General features: G+C 42.0%; 1 protein-coding gene across 3 annotated transcripts in view; it reads right to left on the bottom strand.

Annotated features, from left to right (window-relative positions):
• Positions 1–26370, bottom strand: part of LOC142742688 (sodium/hydrogen exchanger 2-like) — a 123107-nt gene that overhangs the window by 51106 nt on the left and 45631 nt on the right. For all 3 annotated transcript variants that reach the window (XM_075852703.1, XM_075852701.1, XM_075852702.1), the window contains one exon: positions 9516–9766. In XM_075852703.1, the coding sequence (XP_075708818.1) occupies positions 9516–9766 (251 nt within the window). The remainder of the gene's footprint in view (positions 1–9515; positions 9767–26370) is intronic.

The following is a 26370-nucleotide window of genomic DNA, read 5'->3' as shown; positions in this document are numbered from 1 at the left end:
CAAGGATGCAGCTGCTCAAGAGACTCGTCCAGGTTTCTCAAATACTGGGCTGAAAGTTTGTAGGAAATACTGTAAGTCACGGATCTCTGGTCCCTGAAGTACCCAGATGGAATTCGTCCACCTTGCCAGTAAGAAGAGAGACTATGAATGCGATCTTTGCGCCATAAGAAGGAAATGCTCCGGCATGTAGGCTGAAGTGGATCTAGCACTGGTTCAGAAATCCCCTGCAGGCCCTCGCGTCTCCGTCGTAGCGAGGAGGTAGTGGCAGCGAGAATCGAAAGTCTGCACTGGTACTGACAGGAGGTGTAGCAGGAGGAACAGCCGGAGCAACAGGAACAGGTGCATGGCGACTGCAGCTTGCACCTCCACCCAATGTGCAATGGAATTTCCGGGCAGGAGGAGTTGGTCCTGTCGTGACCGAAGGTTTTGTATGTCTGCCTGCATGGCTTGTGGTGTCGTCATGGTCCTGGGTTGGCCAGCGGGGTCCATGGCCTGAGCGTACTGTCACGATCTGTGGGCATGTCGACCCACTGGGCCGCACAGCCATAGCGGAGTAGCAGCTGGCCCAACAGCAGTGTACCAAGTCAATATATAGTCCAAGCACAAGGGTACCGTAAAATAGTCCAGACAGTAGTAACGGCTAGGCACGGATGGGACCTTGTCGGCAGGAGATACCAAACGTGGTGGATGACACCAGACGTGGTGTAAGTCAGCAAGCAAAGTAGATGGTACAACATGACTCCAACACTAGAGATGGCATGGGAACAAATACAGCACGGGACACAGGATATGGGTAGTAGGGCACGGGAACACAGGGAACTGGATACAACTAAGGGACCATTTGCAAGACTAACATAGGAATACAAACAACGCTCAGGCAAGGAGTGAAAGGGCAGACCCTTTTATAGTCCAGAGGGATTAGGGCTAACTTGTAACATATTTCATGTGTGCACGCTGGCCCTTTAAGGCCGGGCACGAGCGTGCACGCGCACCCTACTGGACACTGCAGAGCGGAGTGAGTTCTGGCATCTAATGTGGAGATGCGGGCTAGCACCCACGGATTCATGAACACGGCCGTCAAGGGGTGTAACATATTTCATGTGCGCTTATAATGCCGCAGGATTACCTCCAAGCCAGCAGAGGAAGCCGTCCTCGATGTATGCAGCAGTCCGGAGGAAGCCGGCTCCCAGAGGGGAGATGTAGTCACATGCAGTTGGATTTAAAATCAGCAGAGGAGGAGGATGTCTAAAAAGCTGTTTCTCAACTGCCAGTGAAGCAGGCCACAGACACAGGGAAAAGTGGGATTAGGAGATACCCCTGCATGTTCACCGGCTGTGTCAAGAAAAGGCAGGCAACACGAACAGTGCAGATCACGGTTCAACAGGAAATGCGGAGAGGGGCATGTGAAGCCCGGCGGCCATAGTGACACGTGCGCAGAGACAACAGTCGGTGAGCAGAGCCATTCCCCGGGAAATAAGCAATTGCAGAATAGTACTCAGATGTGAAAAATAGAGCATCATTGTAATGACCCAAAGTAGTTGTTTATCAGTTGTTCAGAGACGCCATAAGTTGCACCCAGTTCCTAGCCCGTTGCTGTGATGGACAATGTGTAAATTGTTGCCCTAGGAGACTACGTGTGGGAGGAGAGTGAGACTCCCTCCCCACAGGCAGGCCGCTGAAGACAGGGTTATTCACAAATTGTTACTACATGCTACATTCTTCTGTTCAAAGTTATATATCACTGTTTCCTACAAGTTCCACAGTAAAGCTTATTTTATCATAAAGTCAGAATCGTCTAAATTCTTCTGTATGTGTCTCAGACTTTACACGCTGGTCCTTTAAGGCCGGGGACCAGCGTGAGTGCGCACCCTACGGGACAATGCAGAGAGAAGCGGAAGTGAGTGCTGGCATCTCCTGTGGAGGAGATGCGGGTCAGCGCTCACAGATCCATGACCGCGGCTGTCGAGGGGTGAGTCAGAACGACGGTCCGCGGCCATGGACGTTACAACCTCCCATTGAAGTTAAGGGGAGGAATCTTCCTGCCGATGGCAGGAATAATTCTGCGGTGGATTTTGCGGTGGGACCCACCACACAAAATCCACCGTCTGAACTGACCTTCAGGCTGGATTCACACGAGCGTGCCGTTCTTGCGCAGGCAAAAAACGCCGCGTTTTGCCTACGCAAAAGGCACTTAATAGCTCCGTGTGGCATCAGCATATGATGTGCGGCTGCGTGCTTTTCGCACAGCCGCCATTATTATGACACTCCGTTTGGATGTTTGTAAACAGAAAAGCACGTGGTGCTTTTCTGTTTTCATTCATCCTTTTGACAGCTGTAGCGCGAATCACGCTGTTCACACGGAAGTGCTTCCGTGTGACATGCGTGGTTTTCACGCACCCATTGACTTCAATGGGTGCGTGATGCGCGAAAAACGCCCAAAGAACGGACATGTCGTGACTTTTTTTCAGCGGACTCACGCTGAGTAAAAATCACGCACATGTCTGCACGGCCCCATAGACTAATATAGGTCCATGCGACGCGTGTGAAAATCACGCGCGTTGCATGGACGTATTTCCCGTTTTCTGAATAAGGCCTTAAACTGAATAACTTAAATGAAATAACATAACTACATTCCAGCTCTAATTTTTTTCCTACATATGTAGAATTGAGCTGACTGTGTCAAATGTGGGCGCTAGCCTAAAAAAATTGTGTACCAATTGAACAGATCCTTTTAGTCACTCACAAATGACACTTGCGCTGGGCTCAGTCACTAACTGTTTAAAACTATTTAACTTGGAAAAAAGTAATAAAAGTTTATAATGCTCTGGAGATAAGATTAGGAGAATGATTGATTATATGTATCACTTTGTTACTTGCTACTTGAGGTTGGTCTGTGAATGAAGTGTTTTCCACATATTCTTCATATATTTCCATGATGTGTTGGTAAGGGCCTGTTCACATCAGCGTTGTCTTTCCATTGAGGGGTTGCGTCGGAGGTTTCCGTCGGCGGAACCCCCAACGAATAGGCAAACGGAAACCTTAGCTTCCGTTTGCATCACCATTGATCTCAATGGTGACGGAAACTTTCCTAATGATTTCCGTTGGTCACCATTGTGACAGGGTTCCGCTGTTTTAACGGAATCAATAGTGCAGTCGACTGTACATAAACATTGTATACATCCGTGTGACGGCCGTTAAAACATCGGCCGTCATACAGACGCATGTATTTCAATGGGGCCGTTCACACTGCAGGGAGCCGGGCTCCTAGCATCATAGATATGTACGACGCTAGGAGTCCCTTGCATATCCGTGGAACTACTGTCCCGTACTGAAAACATGACTACAGTACAGGACAGTTGTCCCGCAGCGAGGCAGGGGCTCCTAGCGTCGTACATAACTATGATGCTAGTAGCTCGGCTCCCTGCAGTGTGTTCGGTCCGGGACTTGGGGCCGAAATACGTTCCGTCCATTACGGACCGAACATGCTCATGTGAATCCAGCCTAAGAGTGTGCGGAGTATTTATAATATATTACTTAGCAGGTTGGTAACCTACTATCTGCACCTTAGAATATTCAGTGCCATGCTTTAGCTCACACATCTATACAGTGAGAGGGTTGGGAGGACTCTTCCAATGAGACTCACTGCCACGAAAACTTAAGAGGATAGTAAAAGGAGCATCTGAGTAACAGGGAATTTAAACCCAAAGAGTGAATATGACTGACAAAGAAGGTTATGGGTCATCTTCTTCCTGTCGCAGAAACTGAAGACACAAAAAAGTCAAGCCCAAAACAAGCTTACAAGAGAAAGCCTGTATGCCAGGAGTGGACAAGCTTTTTTCACTATCAGATCTACTGCTTGTGGAGCCTAACTTAGGTGATGCACCGGGGCATATGCTGTACAGAGGACGTTGCTGCAATTTTTTTAATGTGCCTTTTACGGATAGCCCAGTGCCCCATAATAGTGTTAGAAACCGCACTAATTGCATTTGCTCCACAGCAAAGATAAAAATGCAGTCATTTTGATAACAGTTATACAATTTATACAAAATACTTTAACAGTTCCCCTCTTCTTAAAAAAATACTGCATCCAACTATTCTATCCCTATGGGACCCGATAGGAGAAAACTTGGATCCTCCTATCCCTTCCTAAACAGATTACACGGGTAGCCGTATAAACATTGGAATCATCAAACTTTCCTTGAGATCCTTTCCCACATATCATCTATAAATCATTTACCTAAGAGTGGGGTGTTCCTGACCACACAAATCTATCTCTAATTATCTGATTCCTTCCTAACAACACCACGATGGACACATATGTCAACTTGAGAGGGGTTCCATCCATCACAGTAGACGCATATCCATCCATCATCCTTGATAAATTGAGGCGTGGAAACTGTTACTGGGAGCAAGGATGTAGAAGTTATTTTATGTCCCAATGTTTTTTTAACCAAGACAACACTTCGTCATCAGCATAAAAATTTGTTTGACAATCAGATAAAACAGTATTCCTACAATAAATACCTGCAGAATTACATGTAATATTCTGGAAAACCAACCACCTATTCCCTTAAGCCAGTTAGCTGGATTTAGCCAGCTAAACCAATCTGGACAGTTGAAATTCCAGTCATCCTGATAGTTAACTTTCCTGAATTCTTCCTTTTCCTTCTCAGCCTGCTCGATATCATATTTGACTTGCAACAAGCCGGAGGGTTCTATATAACGGCAGCAGGCAGGACCTTGGGATGCTGTGAGATAGTCAAGGGCTATAGCATGCTGATTAGTTACTAAGATAAGCTGACTGGTAAGTGTGCTAGTTATATTTAAAGCATCAAAAACATATTCTGTAATATTGTCAAATAAGTCAGCAAGCTTTTCAATATTGTTTTCATTTCTTACAGACAGCCATACTAATCTGAGTGATAGGCCAAACTTTTCTTGCCAGGGAACATGTACTAGGGATTTAGCCTTATTCGGGTTGGCTTCCCTCTTGAACAACATATGATTTGGCATGTTACTGTAAGGAAAATATGTATTTTCCCATACCCATGTGGCTGTCTGGAGTCTAGGTAATGTAAAGGTTCCTTCTGCTCCCATAGGTATCCATTTATATGCATTATTACTACACACTATATAGATATCATCCGGAAGGTTAAAGACGCCACTCCTCTGATGTACCATCATATCTGCTAGTTCCACAAGTCTTAGGGAATTATGGAAAAGGCACCATGGTTCACTAGTCTTGTTACCCATGGGGCTATGATATCTTTCCTGTCTACATATGGAAGGGTCACTTTGATTATAATTATCCCCAAGATCAGGAATAGCTCCCCTTTGGGTACAGGAGGTGTTTTCTCCTTTTGTGAAATTTGATTCGCATCTCCAAGCTGAATCATGCACATACCAGCCCAAACAGTCTTTTGAATATGGCATGTTATAGCCTAGATAATCCTCCATTGCTTCTGAAAGCTAGACCAATCTCCGGCTATCACTGCATCCGAGACAAAAGCAGGACTCATCGCTGAAGAAGATAGACCTCCATTCCAGCCTCCATTGCCATCTTGCTGTGCACCATGATGGCCTTTGAGAGTGGTGGTGTTTGTTCAATGGAACACCTGTAGCTGGACGTCTGGCAAATGCCTTCTGATGGTTTGTGTCGACACTGGTTCCCATCCTAGGCTTGGGATGTGATGTCCAATTTCACTTGCAGTACAGAATGGATTACTACGCACCATTCTTCCAATCAGATAATCCATCTGTGCAGAGGTTCGCCTCCGCGCACCTCTTGCTGGCATTCCCGTTCGTTGTTGTTCTCCCAACCTCTGGGACACGCAACGTTGAACAGTGCTGACATCTCGGCCTAGGTGCGTAGCGATCTGTCCGAATGATAAGCCAAGGTCTCTCAGTTCAAGGATTCTGTTCATCTCAGTTTGCGACAAGTGGCGATAACTGGCACGTCGACAAACAGGAGGCATCGCACAATTATCCCACACCACTTGATCCGATTTTTGAGGTTTTATGTGGCTAAAAAACGTAGCTTTTATGCCCCTCCCACATGACACAGAATGCAGGTAGGTGCTTGAAAATGTGCAGATCTTAGCGAAACCTGCTACTTCATCCATTTGCATAACCTTACGTCTTGCCCTTCTTGGTGTTAAAATTTCAATGTTGAGGAGTGTAAGTAGCACAAATGAGCAGACATTCACACATTCTGTGGGCCAGATACGCAAAATCGGAATGATAGATTTTGTGTCTCATTTATGTGTAAAAAATGTGCAGGAATCAGCAAACTTGAAGGAGTGGTATTACTTGCAACTAAGTTAAAAAAAAAAAGGGAAGGTTATGAAAATACATGGCTGCGACGAGAACTTTGTCTTTTAATGTAAAAAGCAGCGTACTGTAGTTCGTGGCTTAAAATACACATTCGGTGCAATAATAACACATCACCCTCATCCTCCCACTCAATGAAAACTTGTTTAATATGGGAGCCAAATGCACAGCCGAACTGTGATTTGCTAAAGAAGCCCAAGGAAGCAGCATGACTCACCATAACACAGGTACAAAATTCTGGAACAAATTTGGAATTCATCTATAACATTATCCCCTAAAGTTATAAGCAAATTGATCACAACTCAGGTGCCCGCCAGATTAAGTACATTTATAATTGTAGATGTACATATATTACATGAATGTGGAGCACCATCAAAGCCAAGACTGCAAAAGAATTGCATTTTTTCTTTACTTAGAGAATCTGTCATAGTAACAAAACCTCTTACATTTATATACTAAATACCCTAATAGAAATGGGCTGTCTGAAAGTTAGTGCCCGCTGTATCTAAAGTTCTGAGTCACAAACATATGGTCTCATCCATGGCATCATCCTTGCTAAATTGCCATGTAATCCTTAGACATGAAAATCCCATGCAATCCCTTTTAGACATGAAATGATCCTCCTGATATTAACTTTATGGGCATCCATTGTCAGGGGCATAACTAGGAAACACTGGGCCCCATAGCAAACTTTTGACTGGGGCCGCCTTCCCTGGGTGCCACACACAGCCCGCCCTTGTAGCTAGTGACCCCCTGTAAGTAGTGCCATACAGCCCCCTCCTGTAGACAGTGCTATACAGACCCCTCTGTAGACAGTGCTATACAGCCTCCCTGTAGACAGTGCTATACAGTGCCCCCTGTAGACAGGGCTATACAGCCTCCCCATACAGTGTTGTACAGCCCTCCCTGTAGACAGTGCTATACTTTCAAGTATCACAAAGAGGGACAATCGATGCAGAGCGCGTTTTTTTTATTTTAAGCCATGCCTCTAATCCCAACAAATTCCCGCCAATACACACCCGGTTCAGCCCACACAGTATCATGCTCCCATAGTGCCCCTCACACAGTTTAATGCCCCCATAGCTGCCACCATACAGTATAATGCTCCATACAGTATAATGCCCACACAGATGCCCACACAGATGCCCCATACAGTATAACGCCCACACAGATGCCCCATGGCCTCTAGTATCCCCAGGTCACTACCTCCAAAGTTATCTCCCTTGGCCACGGTTGACATGGACAGACGTGGGGCAGAAACAACAGAATATGCAGAGTCAGGTATAGCGTAGGTCAGGGCAGATGGCATGCAAGCACTCATGGTTGGCGGAGCCAAAGGTAAGGGCAGACGACAGAGGGTCGTCACTGTAACAAGCAAGAAGTCAGAGCAGATGGCAGGCAGAGGTCAATAACAGGTAATCCAAACAAACGATAATTAAGTATTTCACTAGCAAGCTAGTGGTGTGGGTGGAATCTTTTTATAAGGGAGGAAAGGTCAGCACACGCACTAGAAAGAGGCTGAGATGCAAGAGGACAGCAGCGGTGATAGAGGTCGTTACCAGACCCGATAGAGAAAGGGACGCAGCATTGGCCGGGAGCCAGAGGATGCCGTGAACAGCTAAGTATACGATGGTGACGCAGAGTGGCGGCCGTTTCATTCATTATCTTTTCTTGTTCTTTTCACTTATTTTTCAGATCTTTGTTTCTTTGTGCAATATATGAAAATGCTCCTGTTCCTACATAGCAACTGTGAACAATCAGATTGGCTATTGTTGAAAGAAAGACTATGGCTACCTCTACTTATGATTTGCATCTATGTATAGTATAAAGCAACACCTCTGACAATATGCTGACAACGTGGGGTCCAGATGCTGGTAACTCAAGGAATTAGATGTTATTGCTAGAGACCAAATATAAATATTTTGCTGCAGGCATAACAGTTTTAGACAGAGCCTATGAAATTCAATGAATGACCGTACCCGGCACAGTAGTTCGAAAAGTTGCTGCATGCAAACGGGCCTTTAGGGAGCATTTAAAAGAGGCAATTTATAGTGGGTTTGGTAAAGCTTGGACAAGCAATGTTAATCACTATTCAGATATTGCATTAGAGATTGGTGCTGTTTTAATAATGCTCTAGGAGTTGTCTTTTTGTGTCTTCAAACAAAATAATAACAAAATAGCTTCAATACAAGTATTTTCCAATAAGGAACAGGTCTATGACATTTTTTTTGTGTGTTAGTGTTGCAATTAAAGGAGTTCTGCGCTATTATTAGGTAGATTTCTGTAAACAGAGTGCTAAAATTGTTGACAGTTTGTAGTAGGTTTCATGTTCCATTTCTGTCCATATCAAAGCAGTAAGACTATATGCACCCTACTTACATTGTAGTCTATGCATGGTGTGTGATCATAGTGTCAAGGTCTGTAGCAGATTTGGCGTCCAGTGGCTGAAACAATCAGTTCAGGAGGTTGCTAACAGCAAGAGTAATAGTCCAGGTTGGGTACACAGATAAGCGTCAACAGTTGCCGCGTAAGTCTGAGCCGTGGTCAGGAAACAGTCCGAGTTTGGTAAACAGTTAAGCAACAACAGTTTGTAGAGAGGCATCAAGAAACTAGACTACAGGCAGGTAGCTCATTAGTCTGGCAAGGAGGAAACGCAAGGTCCAGGCTTATTTAGAAACCTAAAGGGTGAATCAATCAAGGAAAGAATCAAGAGAGGCAGGAATCAGGACAATAGATTCAGCAGTCGGGCTTTGTAATGTTTGAGCTGGCTCAGAGGGAAGAGCCACTGCCAGGACAATGAAGCCTTTGGGTCCTAATTCTGACACATAGTCTGGTAGTGTAAACACACAAACTGGCTATGTGACATCTGTCAAAGAGATCTCGACTCAGTTACCAAATTGGTAGATCAGGTACATTACAAACTTTTTAACAATTTTAACATTCAGCCAACTGAGTGCTACTTGCTAAAAGGATAGAACCACTTTACGATCCATCATGTTTTTGCCCTGTGTGAATTAAGCCAGGTAGTAATAATTAATAAAGAGACTCAAACATGTCCTATCAAAGCTGACATCTATAGTGTATTAGCTCATACTGGTGGTGTCCGGACTACTATAAGGTTTTACATATAGACAAATAGGGCAAAACTTTGTAATTATGGAATAGATGTTTGACTAATTACTTACGCCATAATGCCTGAAAGGTGGAACATTTCCGCAGTTAGGTACGACAAATAGCTATACAGGAAGACAAAAAGCGGCTCAATGACACGGATATTGCGGGTGAATCGGGTGGTGAACGCAGCTACAAATCCAAATACGATACCAATTAAAACACCTCCTATTCCCACCACAAAGAAATTTGCCGTTCCAGACAGAATGTCAGTTGTCCCAATTGTTTTCATCTCACAGAATGACTTGAATAAATTATACAGCACCTAGAAACAAAGACGAAAACATGCATTATATTTTGTGACGTATAGAATAGGCAAATACATAGTAACAATAATGTAATTCTTGCTGTGAATAGCAGACTATTTTTGCACCTAAACTAGCTAAACATCGCCTTTCTCCATGGTGAGCCAATTTTCTACTTAAAAATGATTATTTATTTGTGTAAAGGACACCCTGAACATGACATTTATCCTATAAAAAAAACAATGTCATCATATAAAATTTGCATATAAAGTGTATCATCATTGGCAGAGGTTTCCAACCTTTTGTAGGTTGCTAGTCACCCTCAAACCCCTCACACAGAATATAAAAAGGGTAAAGCCTATAAAGCCTAATGTTATTTGCCAGTGATATGGTTTTGGTTTTAGTGACAAGTTCCAGTAAAACTATGACCTTCCTGGTTCCTGCAGCAGCTCGGGAGCCACATGTAAGGGTCCCAAGAAAAGCCACTGGTTGGGGAACACTGATCTATGGTAACCTGTTTTATACCAAAACCTAGTAACTTAATGGTATATGTATCATGCCCAGTTCCTAATCCAGTAATGTATATTCTACTCATCATGTCAGCTCTACTTACTCCTCAAAGAGTTTCTACGTCATATTCGACCTTCACAAAACATTGCCCAGTGTGAAAAGGGAGAAGTTTTCATGTGACAGTCACTCCATTCTTTTGCTGTGACTGCAGTCGTATTAAATGAGCAATCACTTCCATCACATAAAAGGATTTACAAGAATGCAATTTGCCATAAATATGTTTATTTGTGATAATCAGACTTAAATTAACCTCAGTGCATAAATATTTCATCTTATATAAATAGAACCCATTGTTCCTTGCAGCAACTTGTCTGCAGCAATCATAATTTATTACAGTGGGCAGGTCTTTCAGAAGCGCCATTGTACAGGTAACATTTATATCTTATGATCCTTTGATCACTGTATCTTAGTATGATTTACACTTTGGCTTGTATAATTGATCGTTGTCTTCTAGGATAAAATACTTCTGGAATCTTGCATTCTGTGTAGATTTTGTAAGGTAGACTTCTGGAAGGCATCATTTTCTCTAATTCTAGGATTAACACCACCCTTTGAGTTAACTAAAAAGTCAATCTCTTTGCTGTAAAGTAATAGATATATCAATCATTTGGTATTTTTACCTCGAAACCAGGAACTTTCTGCTTTTTTACTTACTCTGTCATACTTTACACACGATGGAATGTCAAGTATGTCATGTGAGTATTATATATTAATGAATAACTTATTTAGAGACATTTATTATTTATCTGAACTACTGGATGTAATCCCTTGTTGTAAAGCAACTCTAAGTGGATTGTTTTATAACAGTTTGGTTATTTGATCCCAATTATAATTATGTTTTTCAGACGTCTACTATAGATAAGGTGACCAGTGTGATATTACCTGAAGATCTTTATGTGCACTTTGCTTACTGTATATACATGATGGTCTAAACTACACCTAATTGGACACAGGGCTGGATTATAGGTAGGGCAGAATGGAAATGACCCATAAGTCTTCACCAACCGATGGCCTCCACTATCCAGGCCCCTTCAGCATTTCCGGCAGCCAAACTTAGGGGTTCACCATCGAGATTGCCACATTACGTGTCATGCACACTCTCTTCAAATTACCACCTATCCGTGTGTGAGCTGCTGACATGTAATGATGAAGCCCAGAACGGAACAATTTCCTCCTCTTCCAAAAAATGGCACTTTATTTTCAGAGGCTTAACTAAGGGGGATGAGTTCAGTTACCTAGACTTGGAAGTTAAAGTCTAGTGGCTATTACTGAATGGTAATACTGAATGGTACCAATAAGACAGTAGGGGGTTCCACCAACCCTGGGGCCTCCGACAACCTTGATCCGGCCCTGATTGGACGTGAGCAAACAATGTGTGACTATATATATATATATATATATTTATGTGTTCAACGTAAATGCACTGGAATACTTTTTTGCAGAACATCTGTATAAACTCTCATTATGGTTATCTTTTACCCTAGTCTGTTAGGATTACCAGCACTCAGTATATACAGTATGCTGTCTGTGGTATCAACACTTAAATACAATGGCTGCCAATAACTACTTAACCAGGACCTCATTTTAGATACTAAAACATAGTGATTTATTAGCAGTTAAAAAATGGTTGTGTCTAGCATTTTTGGTAGATTATTAACTTTGCCCCTGTATTAAAGCCCATACCTCCTGACTCATAGCTCAAAAGATATGTTACCAAAGGGAAATACTTCTAATATGTTCTTGTATTACGTCTTGCTCATCACATCTGAGATCCTTAATTATTTTTTAATACCCATCTTTATTTGACCTCTGTGGGTAATTTACAGTGGTAGGTAGTGGTAATGATATTTTAGCAGGCAGACTTCTTCTTTTATAAATTTTCTAATGTATGATCCAAAACACATTAGAACATGGTTCAATACTCAATATACATATTCTAAACTCAAAATCGACCTTGACAGAGTAATATAACCCAGAAAGACAATTATGTGGATATAAAATATACTTTTATTAATTAAATATTAAAAAAGAGGCCCAACAAAAAATATGTAAAAATAAAAACAACATGAAGCTGGTAAATATACAGTGGTAATGGCAGGGGCGTAGCTAGGGGGGCAGGCGGGGCATGTGCCCTGGGCACAACTAGGTGGTAGGGAAGAGGGGAGCGCCGCAGAGCAGCTGATCGCTGCTGATAGGTGCCCTGTATGTCGGACACCTGCAGCAGCTTTAGGAAGAGCCAGGAAATCACGCAGCGGCGTTCTGACTGGGGTTGGTGACGGCCAGGGAGTGGACCTGTCCAGTCACCTTACCTGTCACCTGCCTGACCTCACGTCAGTGACATGAGGTCAGATGACTCTGGTCAGGGGACTGGACTGGCTCACTTCCGTGCTGCACCCTCCCAGCATGTAGGGGGCGCCACTGGGCTCTGCCTCTACTCTGTGCTCTGCTGTTACACACAGAGTAAATAACAGCAGAGAAGCAGAGGAGGAAGCTTCACCCACAGCCCGTCCTGAAAGAAATCTGTGATCCTGTCAGCAAGTAGACATGGTGAGTGTCTGTGTGTATATGTGCGCATAGTGTGTATACAGTATGTGTCTCTGTGTTTGTATGTGTATATGTTACAGTGTGTGTGTGTGTGTGTGTGTGTGTGTCTCTGCATGTGTTTGTCTCTTACATCTACTACATTATCTGTACTCAGAGAGTTATCACTGTGTTTGTCTCTTACAACTGCTACATTATCTGTACTCAGAGTTATCACTGTGTTATCTGTGGTATTACATAGGACTGCAGGTAACAACTACTCCATTATCTGTACTCAGAGAGTTATCACTGAGATATTTACCTGTATGTATGTATGTATTCCAGAATGTGTGTATGTATATTTGCCTGTATGTCTAAATATCTGTCTTTATGTATGTACAGTATACATGTTCCAGCGTGTCTACATATGTGGTTAATTTTTTGTTTGTGTAGGGGACGGCAATAGAGAGTCCCGCACAGGGCGCCATCCAATTTAAGGTCGGCCCTGGCTGTCACCAACCCTAGTAAGAAGGAACTCCGCCGCTGCCTGTGCCGCATGACCTCCTCAGCTCCTCCGGTAAGTCACACCAGGCAGAGCGAAGAGTGGTAGCAGTAGGCTACCGCTCACCGCTGTTTACAGTGTGGTGCCAAGTACAAGTGGGCGAGTGTGGCGCTATTTAAAAGGGGGGTAATGTGGCATTATTTACAAGGGGGAGTGTGGCGCTATTTACAAAGGGGCAGCGGGCTGTGTGTGGCACTATCTACAAGGGGGGAGTGTGCCGCTATCTACAAGGGAGAAGCGGGCTGTGTGTGGCACTATCTACAAAGGGGGCTGTGAGGCTCTATTTAAAAGGGGGGCTGTGCGTGCGCGCTATCTACAAGGGGGGATTTGTGTGGCACTATCTACAAGACAGGGGCTGTGTGTGGCCTCTTTAATTTATTTTCATTTAATTTATTCTTATATTACATTATATAACTATAATTGTAAAATGTAGAAATGCTTTTATGCTCGAGTTCCATAAAAAATTGATTGGTAGAGAAAGCAAACATGGCGAGGGGGAAGGAGATGTCGGAAATAAGTTGGGGGGGGGGGGGCAATCTGAATCTTTGGCCCGGGTGCAGGAGAACCTAGCTACGCCTCTGGTAATGGACTCTAAACACAGGTATGTGGATATGTAAATATATATACAGTGTAAAGACCAATCGAAAACCCCTATGTTATATAAATGTTAGTAATATAAGTGACATACCAAATAATTAATGAATATATAAATTCTACAGAAGAATTCCTTTGTTTGCACAGTGTGGTGTAGTGACACTTAAGAAAAAAGTTAATGGAAACAAAGTGAATGATGAAATATTTGAAACAAGGTTACAGGGGCATACCTGGTTAAGAATCTTTGTAACAGTATACCAGCCGCCTCGACGCGCGTTTCTCTATGTATTTCTCAGGAGGAATATTTACCAGCTTCATGTTGTTTCTATTTTTACATATTTTTCGTTGTGCCTCTTTTTTAATATAATCAATAAAAGTATATTATATATCCACATAATTGTCTTTCTGGGTTATATTACTCCGTCAAGGTCTATTTTGAGTTCTTCTTTTATAAGTATAAAAAATAAAATAAGCATTGTATCAACTTTTAACTAATAAAAAGTGATGGAAAGTGAAATAATGATGCATAATAAACCAATAATATTTAATTATTTTAGGCAGTTAAGGCTTCCTTCCTGTTTCATTTTAAAATCAGATAGAGCTTAAAGAGGTTATACCACCTATCACAGGATAGGTGATAAATGTCTGATCGCTGGGGGCTTAACAATCAGTAGAAAGGGGGTCGCGAGACCCTCGTTCCTTCTCACTGCGTGACCGCAGTGCGGAGACCTATGAATAAAACATGGTCCTGCATGCGCTCGGCTGTTTCCATATGGCCTATAGACGTTAAACATAGCAGCAGGCCGAATGATCAACCACTACTCCATTCAAGCTCCTCCTTAGTGTGGGGGGTGCAGTTGTAGGGAAAAAAGGGTTTGGGATGTCTTCAATATACTTCATTAAAGAGCTACCCTAGCCCTATATGTAAAAATCCTGACCAAGGCAGAGTGGCTTATTGGTGCCCTCCAGTGGCGGATTAAGTAGACCATAGGCCCTGGGCTGTCCCCCAAGGTTGGGTCTCCCCTTTACACCACCACCCTGCCACACCATGTCTATAGTTAACACCACCTTTCTGTGCGAGCATTGACAAATGAGTGTTACGAATCCCCTTGTCAAAGGGCTGTGTCCCTACATACTGACAGTCTCCAACTATCACTGAAAGCATCCCTCTGTGTAGGGACACGTCAACCTGACAAGGGAAATGGTAACACCATTTTGTCTAATGGTCCTGGACTACACAGAGACTTTTTATAAAATATAAGGATTATCTGTAAAAGACATGTCAGGAGAGGTGACAGATTCTCTATAAATCCAGTGACTCACAAGCTACATCTTCTCTGATGGGGTCGGCTATAAGAGGAAAGATGATCAGAAACAAAGTCGCAAAATGCTCACACTTCTTTTTAGCGATTGGTGGAGGTCTCAGTGCTAGGATCCCCACCGATCAGAACTTTTGACATGTCACTATGACATGTCAAAAGTTTTTTTAACGTTTACTTACCCTTTAAGCCATGAGACACCTCTCCCCTTGCAGTAAAATAACTCCTGAGGGCTCTGAGGGGGATTATACTGCAAGGGGGGGGGGTCAGAGTGTCTATGGGAGGGTCTGAGTGTCTGACTCTTATGGCTCTGGGGGGAAGGAGCTATCTGCTCTGACTTCCCCCTTGCAGTATGATAACTACTTAGGGCTCTATGGGGGGGATTATACTGCAAGGGGGGTCTGAGAATATCACTTACTGTAGAGGGCTCTATGGATGGGAAATAATCCCCCCATAGAGCCCTCTGCAGTCAGTAAATGGTCAGACCTCCCCCTTGCAGTATAATCCCCCCTAGAATTGGACCAATCCCTTTAGCGCTAGTGGGGGCAGGAGGATGAGTGCAGTGAGCGGCGTTCACTCTTTTACACAGCCACAGCTCACTCATCTAACCAGCCTGCTCTTCTCTTCAGAATGTGAATAGAGCGCTTCTGCCATCTTGGTCTCCTCTGGGGGTGCGTACAGCGTCAGAAAGGCGTGTTCTATCAGACGTGCCTATCGTGCAGCATTTCTGCTAGTCAGTTCTCCTGGGGTGAATAAGTTGAACATGACTTGTTAATGTGGTACTAACTCACCCCTCCCCTTTTCCTTTCTGTACCCCCCCCCTAAGAATAAACCTCTTTAGATGTAAATAGCGGGGTCGTGGCGCACGCCCCCTGTTCCCTGGCCCAGCTCGCCCCTGCAATTATGACTCCCCCTGCACTCCCCCAGCACCATCTCTTCATGGGACCGACAACCGCGGTAATGCAGCCGGCAGCATCCATGCATCGTTTTTTGAAGTTATGTGCAGTTTGGGCGGCCATGGGCCGCCTGGGAGCCACGGGGGGCTGCCCAAACTGCCCATATGAGGATCCGCCACTGGTGCCCTCCCCCTAACACACAATGGTGTGCTGTGTGCTGTGTGCGTAATTCACGCAACAGTTGCTAAAGAAATTATTTTAATAAAGAAAAACACCTCCTTCAGTTTATTTTGCTGACGTGAAAAGCGTGACATACGGATGACATACGCGCGTAAAAAACGCAGACACGCACCATACCTAGACGTCACACGGAACTGCAAAGCAGGAAAAACGCTGCATTCTTTACCCGCGCAAAACACACACGTTCGTGTGAATAAGGCCTAATTATATATTGATATTTTCTAACGCCTTATCTAAGTATATTTTTTGTACATCCAGATACATATTTACCTTTTTATTAGATATATTAGATATATTTATACTGTCATGTGTATGGATTAATATAGAATTATGAACATTCGAGTTGTCCATCATCTTGTTGATTTTCAGTTTGTGTGTGTACTCATCTTTAAACTTTTTATCTATATGGGTTTTTTTCTATTAATGAATGAATAAAGGTCAGTGGTATTTTTATTGGATCACTTTTGGTCCTGCTTGATTTCTTCTTGTTGGAGTTGTACAGTAGTCACTGAAATCAAAGTGCTGTCAATGTAATGTATGGACCCCTGTCTGTTAATTCAGAATTCACAAATAGGGTATTTGAAAATGGGTTTTCTAAAATAGACTCCTTTATCATTATCTATTTTCTGTGACAATAGAGTTAGTCTTTAGAAGACACAGCTATGGGCAGAACTCCCATGTTCCATTATAGGACCCTAGGGCTGTGAAAGACACCAATATGTTGTAATTATATTTGGTATCCCCATAACCATAATGATTTCTACAGTAAACTTATAAAACTATTTAAGATTATTGGTGAATAGCCTAAGAAACGAAAACTAGAGCAAAATAATTAGTTTTTTTGCCCTGTTTTTTCTCTATATTATAAATCTGTTAAAAATAAAAAAAATTAACATATGTGATTCCCAAAATGGGGCCCTAGCATGTTCTGCAAAAAAAAAAAAACAAGGCCTCATACAGTCAGTTAAAAGTAAAAATAAAAAAGTTATGACGGTCAAAATGTATGAAGACAAATAGCTGAAAAATGTTATGGGTCCTGAAGGCCAAAACTGCCAGGGTTCTGAAGGGGTTAAAATAATTTTACTCCTATAACTTTTATTTCTCTAAAAAATCTGTAATTACACAAAGACAAAATAATACAGTGAAACTTTTGAAAGCACTGGACAAACCAGAACTCACTATATTCTTAAATCCTTTCAAGATAAAAAACAAGAAGTCTATTGTATAACTTCTCAGTATGAGCTTTTCCTTTCTTAGCAAATGCGAATCTCTATCACAAAGCATCAGGTCTAACTCCTTAGAGGAGTAAAGAAATAAATGTAACTTAATATATTAGAAAAGACAGTAATGTAAAACTAGACCTAATATGACTTCAATAGCTACTTCAAAGGCCACCTTTAGGCTAATGTTCACACGAGGCAGATTTTTTTGCAGAAAATTTTGACTCTCCCATACTGTATATCTGAATGGAGCTAGCAGAAATACAGAAATTGCAGACATTTCTGCAACAAATCTGCTGCATGAACATACTCTTAGATGCAGCTTGAATGTGTATACCCTTTCAGCTGTAAGTACATGAACATTTATTGGTCTTACGAGTGGGAGAAGAATCAGTGAAGCCTTTTGTATCATATTATACCTGGGCACATCAAGGGAAATAAAGTGTATTAATGGCTCTGAGTAGACATTTGTCTTTTCATTAAAAGTGCATGTTGTTCCTATACTTTCTATTATGAGATTGTGGACGAAAATGGCTAACCAAAGGCGAAATACTCATGAATGCCAAATAAAACTTTAAAACTTCTTCAATTAACTCATTGTGCGTGTCAATGTGGAGAAGGTAAAACTGGTTACAGGGAGCTCTGACTAGCCTTATGGAAACAGAATTTTTGTAGTAATTGTACAGAGAAGAATGTACTGAGGCTTCTATTGTCAGCTTTAGGCTTTTAGGATACAGCAAGGCCGTAGCTAAATGCTAATGGACCCTGGTGCAAAAGTCCTTCTTGGCCCCTCCCCATAACTTGTTCTCATGGCCAACGGCCACAGCATTCAGTTGCATTGCGGGGCCACCTAAGTGACGCAATGATGCAGCACTAGCAGCCAAGTGCATCGCTAAAGTCCTAAAACGTCAGGGGAGACAGCATATCTATAGCACTAAAACCCTATAGCTATGGATAGGATTAGATGCAGTGGCTAAGCAGACAGTCTCACATATGATAGGATTAGATACAGGGCCCAGCTCGCTGACATTGCGGCTCCAGTGCAGGACCCAGGAAAGGTAAGTATAATAATTGCTTTTATTTTTTATGTGTTACAAATTTTTTTGTGTGTTTGTGCTTTGTTTACAGGTTCAGTTGTTGGACTACTTCGGATTCGAGGGCTACTTCGATGACAGAGTTTTTTTTACTCTCAATAAAATGTTAACAAGGATTGTTAAACATGTGTGATCCTGTCTGATGGGCCCTGTAGCTAAGCCTACCGCTTGGTAGGCTTAAATACAGGGTCCCAGCAGACAGTAATTTTATAAATAATCAGATTACTGTCTGCTGGGTGCATGTATCTAAGGGTATGTGCACACGAGACCTGGCTTTTACGTCTGAAAAGACAAACTGTTTTCAGGAGAAAACAGCTGCGTCGTTTCAGACGTAAAAGCTCCTCCTCGCATTATGCGAGGCGTCTTTGACGGCCGATCATTTGAGCTGTTCTTCATTGAATTCAATGAAGAACGGTTCAAATTACGTTTCAAAGAAGTACCCTGCACTTCTTTGACGAGGCAGTCATTTTACGCGTCGTCGTTTGACAGGTGTTAAACGACGACGCGTAAATGACAGGTCGTCGGCACAGTACGTCGGCAAACCCATTCAAATGAATGGGCAGATGTTTGCCAACGTATTGGAGCCGTATTTTCAGACGTAAAATGAGGCATAATACGACTCGATTACGTCTGAAAATAGGTTGTGTGAACCCAGCCTTAGTCTACCATGTGGTAGGCTTAGATACATGGCCCATCAGGCCCATCAGACAACATAGATACATGGCCCATCGGACAACTACAACTTTGGTACGAAAAATTGGCAGTGTACCTTGTACAGATGGCACTGTACAATTCATTTTTAATTTTCCGTAAAGCTGGCCACCCGGGTACCTACTTGGAGTTCCAAAAAAAAAAATGATAACATTTCTTCTGCTTGGGGACGAGGTGGGGGAAACTTCTGCTGCTTCAAGTAGTTCTTGCCATTCCTGAGCAGCACTTTCCAAGTGAAGTGCCTGCAACACAAAAAAAAATGCAGGGCACAAAAAGGGTGCCGTGTCTGTGCAAAAAGGGGTATCTGTAAGGATACGATATATCAGTGCGACACCTGTCCATCAAAACCCGGACTCTGCATGGAGGACTTCTTCCGCATCTTCCACACCTCCCTGGATTAAAAAATGTAAATATATATATATATATATATATATATATATATATATATATATATATATATATATATATATATACACTTTTGAAACCCCCACCCCTCCCTTTATCATTCTGGTCTTTTACCCATTTTTAAAATTGGACACTCTATAAAACCTATAACAAAACTAAAAACCCTCATTATACCCCTAGATGAATACCTAAATATTTTTTAGGTCTATGCTTGGCACCGAAAACCATTCCAGCAAAATCTGAGCTCAAAAATCCAAATGGTGCTCCTTCTTTTCTGAGCCTTGCTGTGGGTCTAAACAGCAGTTTATTACCACATATGGGGTATTGCCGTAATCGGGAGAAATTGCTTTACAAATGTTGCTTTTTCTCCTTTATTGCTTGTAAAAATTAAATAATTCTGTTATACAGAATAAAAGTAGATTTTCATCTTCACAGACTAATTCAAATTAATTTAGCAAAAAAAACTAAGGGGTCAAAATGCTAACTATACCCTCTGATAAATTCCTTGAGGGGCTACTTTTGGGGGGTTTCCACTGTTTTGGCACCACAACACCTCTTCAAACCTGACATGGTGCCTAAAATATATTCTAAAAAAAAAGGGGGCCCCAAAATTCGCTAGGGGCTTCTTTGCTTCTGAGGCCTTTGTTTCAGTCCATTAGCGCACTAGCACCACATGTGGGATATTTCTACAACCTGTAGAATCTGGGCAATAAATATTGAGTTGAGTTTCTCTAGTAAAACATTCTGTGTTACAGAATTTTTTTTATTACAAATGAATTTCGTCAAGGAAAATAAAATTCTAAAATTTTACCTCTACATTGCTTTAATTCCTGTGAAACGCCTAAAGGGTTAAGAGACTTTGAGAATGCTGTTTTAAATACTTTGAGGGGTGCAGTTTTTAAAATGGGGTGATTTATGGGGACTTTCTAATATATAAGGCCCTCAAAGTCACTTCAGAACTGAACTGGTCCCTGAAAAAATAGCCTTTTGTAATTTTTTGAAAATGTGAGAAACTGCTGCTAAAATTCTAAACGTTGTAACGTCCTAGAAAAATAAAAGGATGTTCAAGGAATGATGCAAAGTAGACATATGGGAAGTGTTAACTAGTAGCTATTTTGTGTGGCATTACTATCTGTTTTACAAGCAGATACATTTATATTTAGAAAAATTTTATTTTTTGCACATTTTCTCAAAATTTTGGTGTTTTTCAGAAATAAATATTACGTTTTTCGACCAAACGTTTTCACTACCATAAAGTACAATATGTCACGAGAAAATAATCTCAGAATCGCTTGGATAAGTATAAGCATTCCAAAGTTATTACCACATAAAGTAACACATGTCACATTTTAAAACATCGACTGTGTCATGAAGGCCAAAACAGGGTCCTGAAGGGGTTAAACTGTTTAAATATCAATAAAAACTGGAAAAATTAAGGTGTTCTAAAAGTTTTGACAGGTAGTGTATATATACTGTGTAAAGGGAAGTGTCCCCTCTTGATATGTATATATATATATATATATATATATATATATATATATATATATATATATAGTGTGATGTCTCATGAGCCAGGGCTATAGAGACACGGCCCTGGTCATGAGCAACGGCTTCACAACAAGGCAGGACAATTATTAATTGTCCTGCTTTGTTTGTAAGCCATGGAGATAGGAGATACTGTTTGATCTCCTGTCTCCATTTCAAAGTTCCCGTGCGCATGGGCGCTCTCGCGCGTGCGGGCGCTCTCATGCTCATGGGTCGGCCGGTGACGTCACATCACCGCGCCGACCCATGTTAGTGTTAGCCGGGGGCGAGTGCCACTCGCCCCCATTTACGAGCATACCGACAGGGTTTAAATAGCCCTGTTTCGGTACGCTCAGGGGCGCAGCTGGGACCTGCTTCACCACTCCACCAACAACAGCTACTTACCTGCTCCCCAGCTCCACTACGGACCGGCTCACCTCTCCTGTTGCCTTTCCTGCCTGCCTCATGCTCCACCAACGGACTCCTGCACCGACGCTCCCCTACACCAACGAGTGCTAAGTATCTAATGCAGAAATAGCTGCATTTAACCCTTTCCCATCTCTCTCCCTAATTCCCCTAGAGCAACCCTTTCACCCACGTCCTAACCCTGCACTTTAACCCTCTCTCCCCTACACTTCAGCAACATACTGAGTTAACCCTTTGCCTACCTGCACATCCCTGGTTAACCCTTGCTGACCTGACATCCCTAGTTAACCCTTTCCCCCCTGCCTGCTCATTCCCATTGTGAACCCTTTACCTGACTTCCCTGGTAACCCTTTATCCTCCTCCTCTCTTGTTAACCCTTAGTGTACAGGGACAGTTATTTAGGAGGGAGTGGGACAAAAATAGTGAGTGTGTGAGAATTACAACGTAACTTATGTGTATGTATTGTAACACAACTTATATATGTATATTTAGGTAAGTGGGTGGTGGTATAGATTAGGATTGTGATACATTGTTTATACTGTGCCGTGTAGTGTCAGTGTACTTAATACATATTAAGTTGTTATGTGTTTTGGGATACATTGATAATATACTGTGATTATTTACTGTGTTTGGTGTATTTTATCTAAAAGTGATTACTGTTTGTATTAATGAATATTACCTTTATTTACTTACAATCGTTTTCCCTTACTGAGTAGCAAAGCAATTAGATTGACATTAGTATAAGAAAATGGTAGGGGAACTAGGCATAACCCTAGTGACCCTGATTATAAAGGAGGTTGTAATAGTGGGTGACACGAGTAGGTGAACCACGCTATTAATCCACCCCCTTTTTACATTGGCGAGCCAGCCAGGAGACATATATATATATATATATATATATATATATATATAGTAATAGAAAAAAGCATCACTCAAGGATAAATTCCAAAATGGACATGGGTGCCCAGCAGGTAATCCTGATCCAAGGATAATGAATGTATATAAAAATAAATGCTGCAGTACTCCGGTATGGCAAATAAAGGTGATTTATTTAAAACAGCAAAACAGGATGCAACGTTTTTGTCCAACCTTATACTTGAAAAAGGTTCTAAGGTTGGACAGAAATGTTGCATCCTGTTTTGCTGTTTGAAATAGATCACCCTTATTTGCCATATATATGTTTGTGTGTGTGTGTGTGTGTGTGTGTGTGTGTGTGTGTGTGTGTGTGAAGAAATGATCGCAGCACTCCAATAGGTTGATGTCTAACAAAAATGTGGTTTATTGTTTCATGTTTCAAAGGATAAGCTATGTTTCAGTCCTCTCACAGGACCTTTTTCAAGCTGTGAGAGGACTGAAACGTAGCTTATCCTCTGAAACATGGAACAATAAACCAATTTTTTTTTTACATCAACCTATTGGAGTACTTCGATCATTTCTTCACATGTCTATAGGACCGTTTTGGATTAAGGTCAGGTTCGCATAGCACCAACCTATACAGTCACGAAGTGCTGCTTTTTTTCTTCCACCTTTTATATATATATATATATATATATATATATATATATATATATAAAAGTATGTATATATATGTATATAACCTTTTTACATTGGCGTTTTCAATTTATGCCTAGACCTTGAAGTTTGGGCGAGTAACACAGTTTTATTTAAGGCTCAATGCAGGATACAATTGAGAAGAGCGAACCTAGTTATTTATGTTTTTGGCTTTTTTTCTGAAGGTATTAACGTTTTTATTTTGCTTTGCGGTGTGCTGCCCTACTGCGACGAATCGTTGGGTGATCGAGCAATGCATAAAAGTATTCAGAAGTATCGACATCGGTGTCCTTCAAGTGAAGTCCAGCTGGTCGGGAAAAGGCGTTCCGGAGTAAAAGGACCTTTTTCATGCAGCAAGGGAAAAGGAGGACAACGCAGACTGAGATGACTTCTGATAGATAGCAAAGCAAGGAAGTATCGATGCCGATGTCCTTCAGGTGATGTCCAGCTGGCCAGGAAAAGGCGTTCCGGAGTAAAGGACCTTTTTCATGCAGCAAGGGACAATGAGGACAACGCAGAATGAGATGACTTCTGGAACAGTGAGTATGGATTTCTCCACACTTAAACACCTGGCCATAAACAGTACATTCAATCCAGTAATACCCACTACATATAGGTCAGCAAGAATGCTGTGGTCCATTCTGCTGGACGAGGCTTATGCACATGATAAGATGTGCATTAGCAAGAAGAGCGTTTTTAATAAAACCTCTAAACGGCTCCACATGCTCGCTAAACTGATCAGTGTTTATCAGGAGATGTAAAAGCCTGAAAACACAGAAATGAAGAGTGATTTCCCAAATTTTCACTGCCAGTGTTGTGTCAACAATGTGAAGTGGGTTTGTGCTTTGCAGACACAACTGGCAAATAATGCCCTAAGTAAAATTGTTAGAGATAAGCAGATTTGCATCCTGGAATCGCAGGTGATAGTTTTGAGAAATCATGGTATGATATTGATGCACGGCTGACTGAGTCTTATGCTGTGATCAATGCATTTAAGGATAAGGCGGCATCTATGAATGAGATCATTGCCAAGTTGAATGATGAGCTTGCTGCTAGGTCACAATTGTTAACCAGTATGTAAAATATCATAAAGGTTTTTTCAAAAATGTTACCGGTGTTGTTTTTTCACAAAAATCATGGCCTGATTCCACTGTAAGTTTGCCCTCAACAGGGAAAAAAGGGGGGAGTAAAAAGAGTGATGGATCAGATGTCCCAAATCTTGATCCCATCCAGAAATCTGAAGGTAACGCTGTTATGAAAGTGTTACGCAAATGTAAGCATACAATATTTAGAAGCGCGTCTCTAGCCATGCAGAACTTTAAAAGATCATGCACTGGTGACTGCCCTAAATCCAGCAGAGCATATACTATTAAATGTTTTGCAAGTGCTGGCTCAGGCCATATTGCAAAGTACTGCGAGTCATTGGGTACTAAGAAATGTGGTCCTGTTAAATGTTTTAAATGTGGTCAGATGGGACATATTGCTAGGAACTGCCACGGCATAAGCAACCATGGAAAGCCCCGCGAAATGGTAATAGAAAATGGCCACATTACAACAAACGGTGGGTTTAGACAAAATCGCTGCATAAGAGTCACTTTACAGCATTATGTGCTCCGCCACGTACTCAAGGGTCTAAATGATCAACCACAACTGGGGAGGAGTTAAGGAAGTTGGCCATAAATTTCATGTTCAGTCAGGTGTTATGTCTGTATTGTGTGTTTATGGTCTGTTGTGTTTGTCCCCAGTTGTCCTTTTGTTTTCATTTCTGTTTTCATTTTGTGGTTCCTTCACAGATTCTATTGTGGTGTATCCCTCATTATCAGTAATATGTATATATACTATATAGGTGTTGCCTGTATTTATAATGCATAATTAGAAAACCACTCCAGGAAAACAACTGGAGAATCAACCTTTGGATAGTGGTGTATTTGCGCCCAATGTTTTAACTGCTCTCTATTAGGATAACGTTGAAATTGTTATTATACTGTGAATTCAGGTAGAGAGTTGCGGGCAGGTAACATAAGTTCACGGTGTAGTGTTTTATGTTATACTGTGCACCTAGACCTGTGTGATTCAGACAGGTGACACAATTTCATCTGAGGCCTAATGTGAGTGCAATTAAATGCAGCGAATAAAAGTATGGCTGATTCTTTTGTGTTTAATTGGAGTGTTCCTTTAGGAACGTTTGGACAGGGGGAGGTAACCCTCGCATTACACCCATATCTTGATTTTAAGATAATGGGTTTGGTAAGACAGGGATATAGTTCCACAGACCTGAGAATTGTGAGGAGCCACAAAAACAGTGCATCCCTCGGATATCCTGACCTACACCAGTGTTGGGATACCGAGGGGTCCTGTGATATAAAGACATGGGTCAAGGATATTGGTGCTGGTATCAAATGCAGTATGCTTCATATACCATCCACGCGAATAACTGCACCAAAAGAGGCAAACTCCTCCCAGGAGCATATTGTACCCTTAATACCGTATTAGGCATTGATGTGGCAGATTAGATGGGAAGAACTCCAGTGACTCCTGAAAAGAGGCTCGATATCCAGACGATTCCTCTTGGGTTTGGCACTGAACTGAGAAAGATCCTGCTAGACTTCAGTGAGGAAGAGGATATCGTGGAGAAACTGAAGGATTTCAAACATCGAGTCACCATTCAGTTGAAAATTGTAAACAACCTTGAGACTGACTCAGAAGTGTCTTGGTGGGAGAGCTTGTTCGGATAGTCCCAAGGCCACTTCCTTCTTTAACTTGCTCATCCACCCGGTGATAATCCTTCTCATTCTCGTAGTAATCATGTCGTTTGGATTGTTCGTCGTGTACAGACGAATGAAAGGACTAGTTGACCAAGTACAACGAGGTCAAGCAGAAAGCCATGAATATATTCGTAGATGGGGTCTAAGGACATAATGATACAGTCCTGCGACCCAGAATTGTTTATTGTGTCTGAATCAATGGGTCGTACAAAAACTTTCAAGGTGTA

This window comes from Rhinoderma darwinii, chromosome 2, assembly GCF_050947455.1.
Source record: "Rhinoderma darwinii isolate aRhiDar2 chromosome 2, aRhiDar2.hap1, whole genome shotgun sequence".
Lineage (NCBI taxonomy): Eukaryota > Metazoa > Chordata > Amphibia > Anura > Rhinodermatidae > Rhinoderma > Rhinoderma darwinii.
The sequence above is the reverse complement of the archived record's forward strand: the minus strand, read 5'-3'. Positions and strand labels throughout refer to the sequence as shown.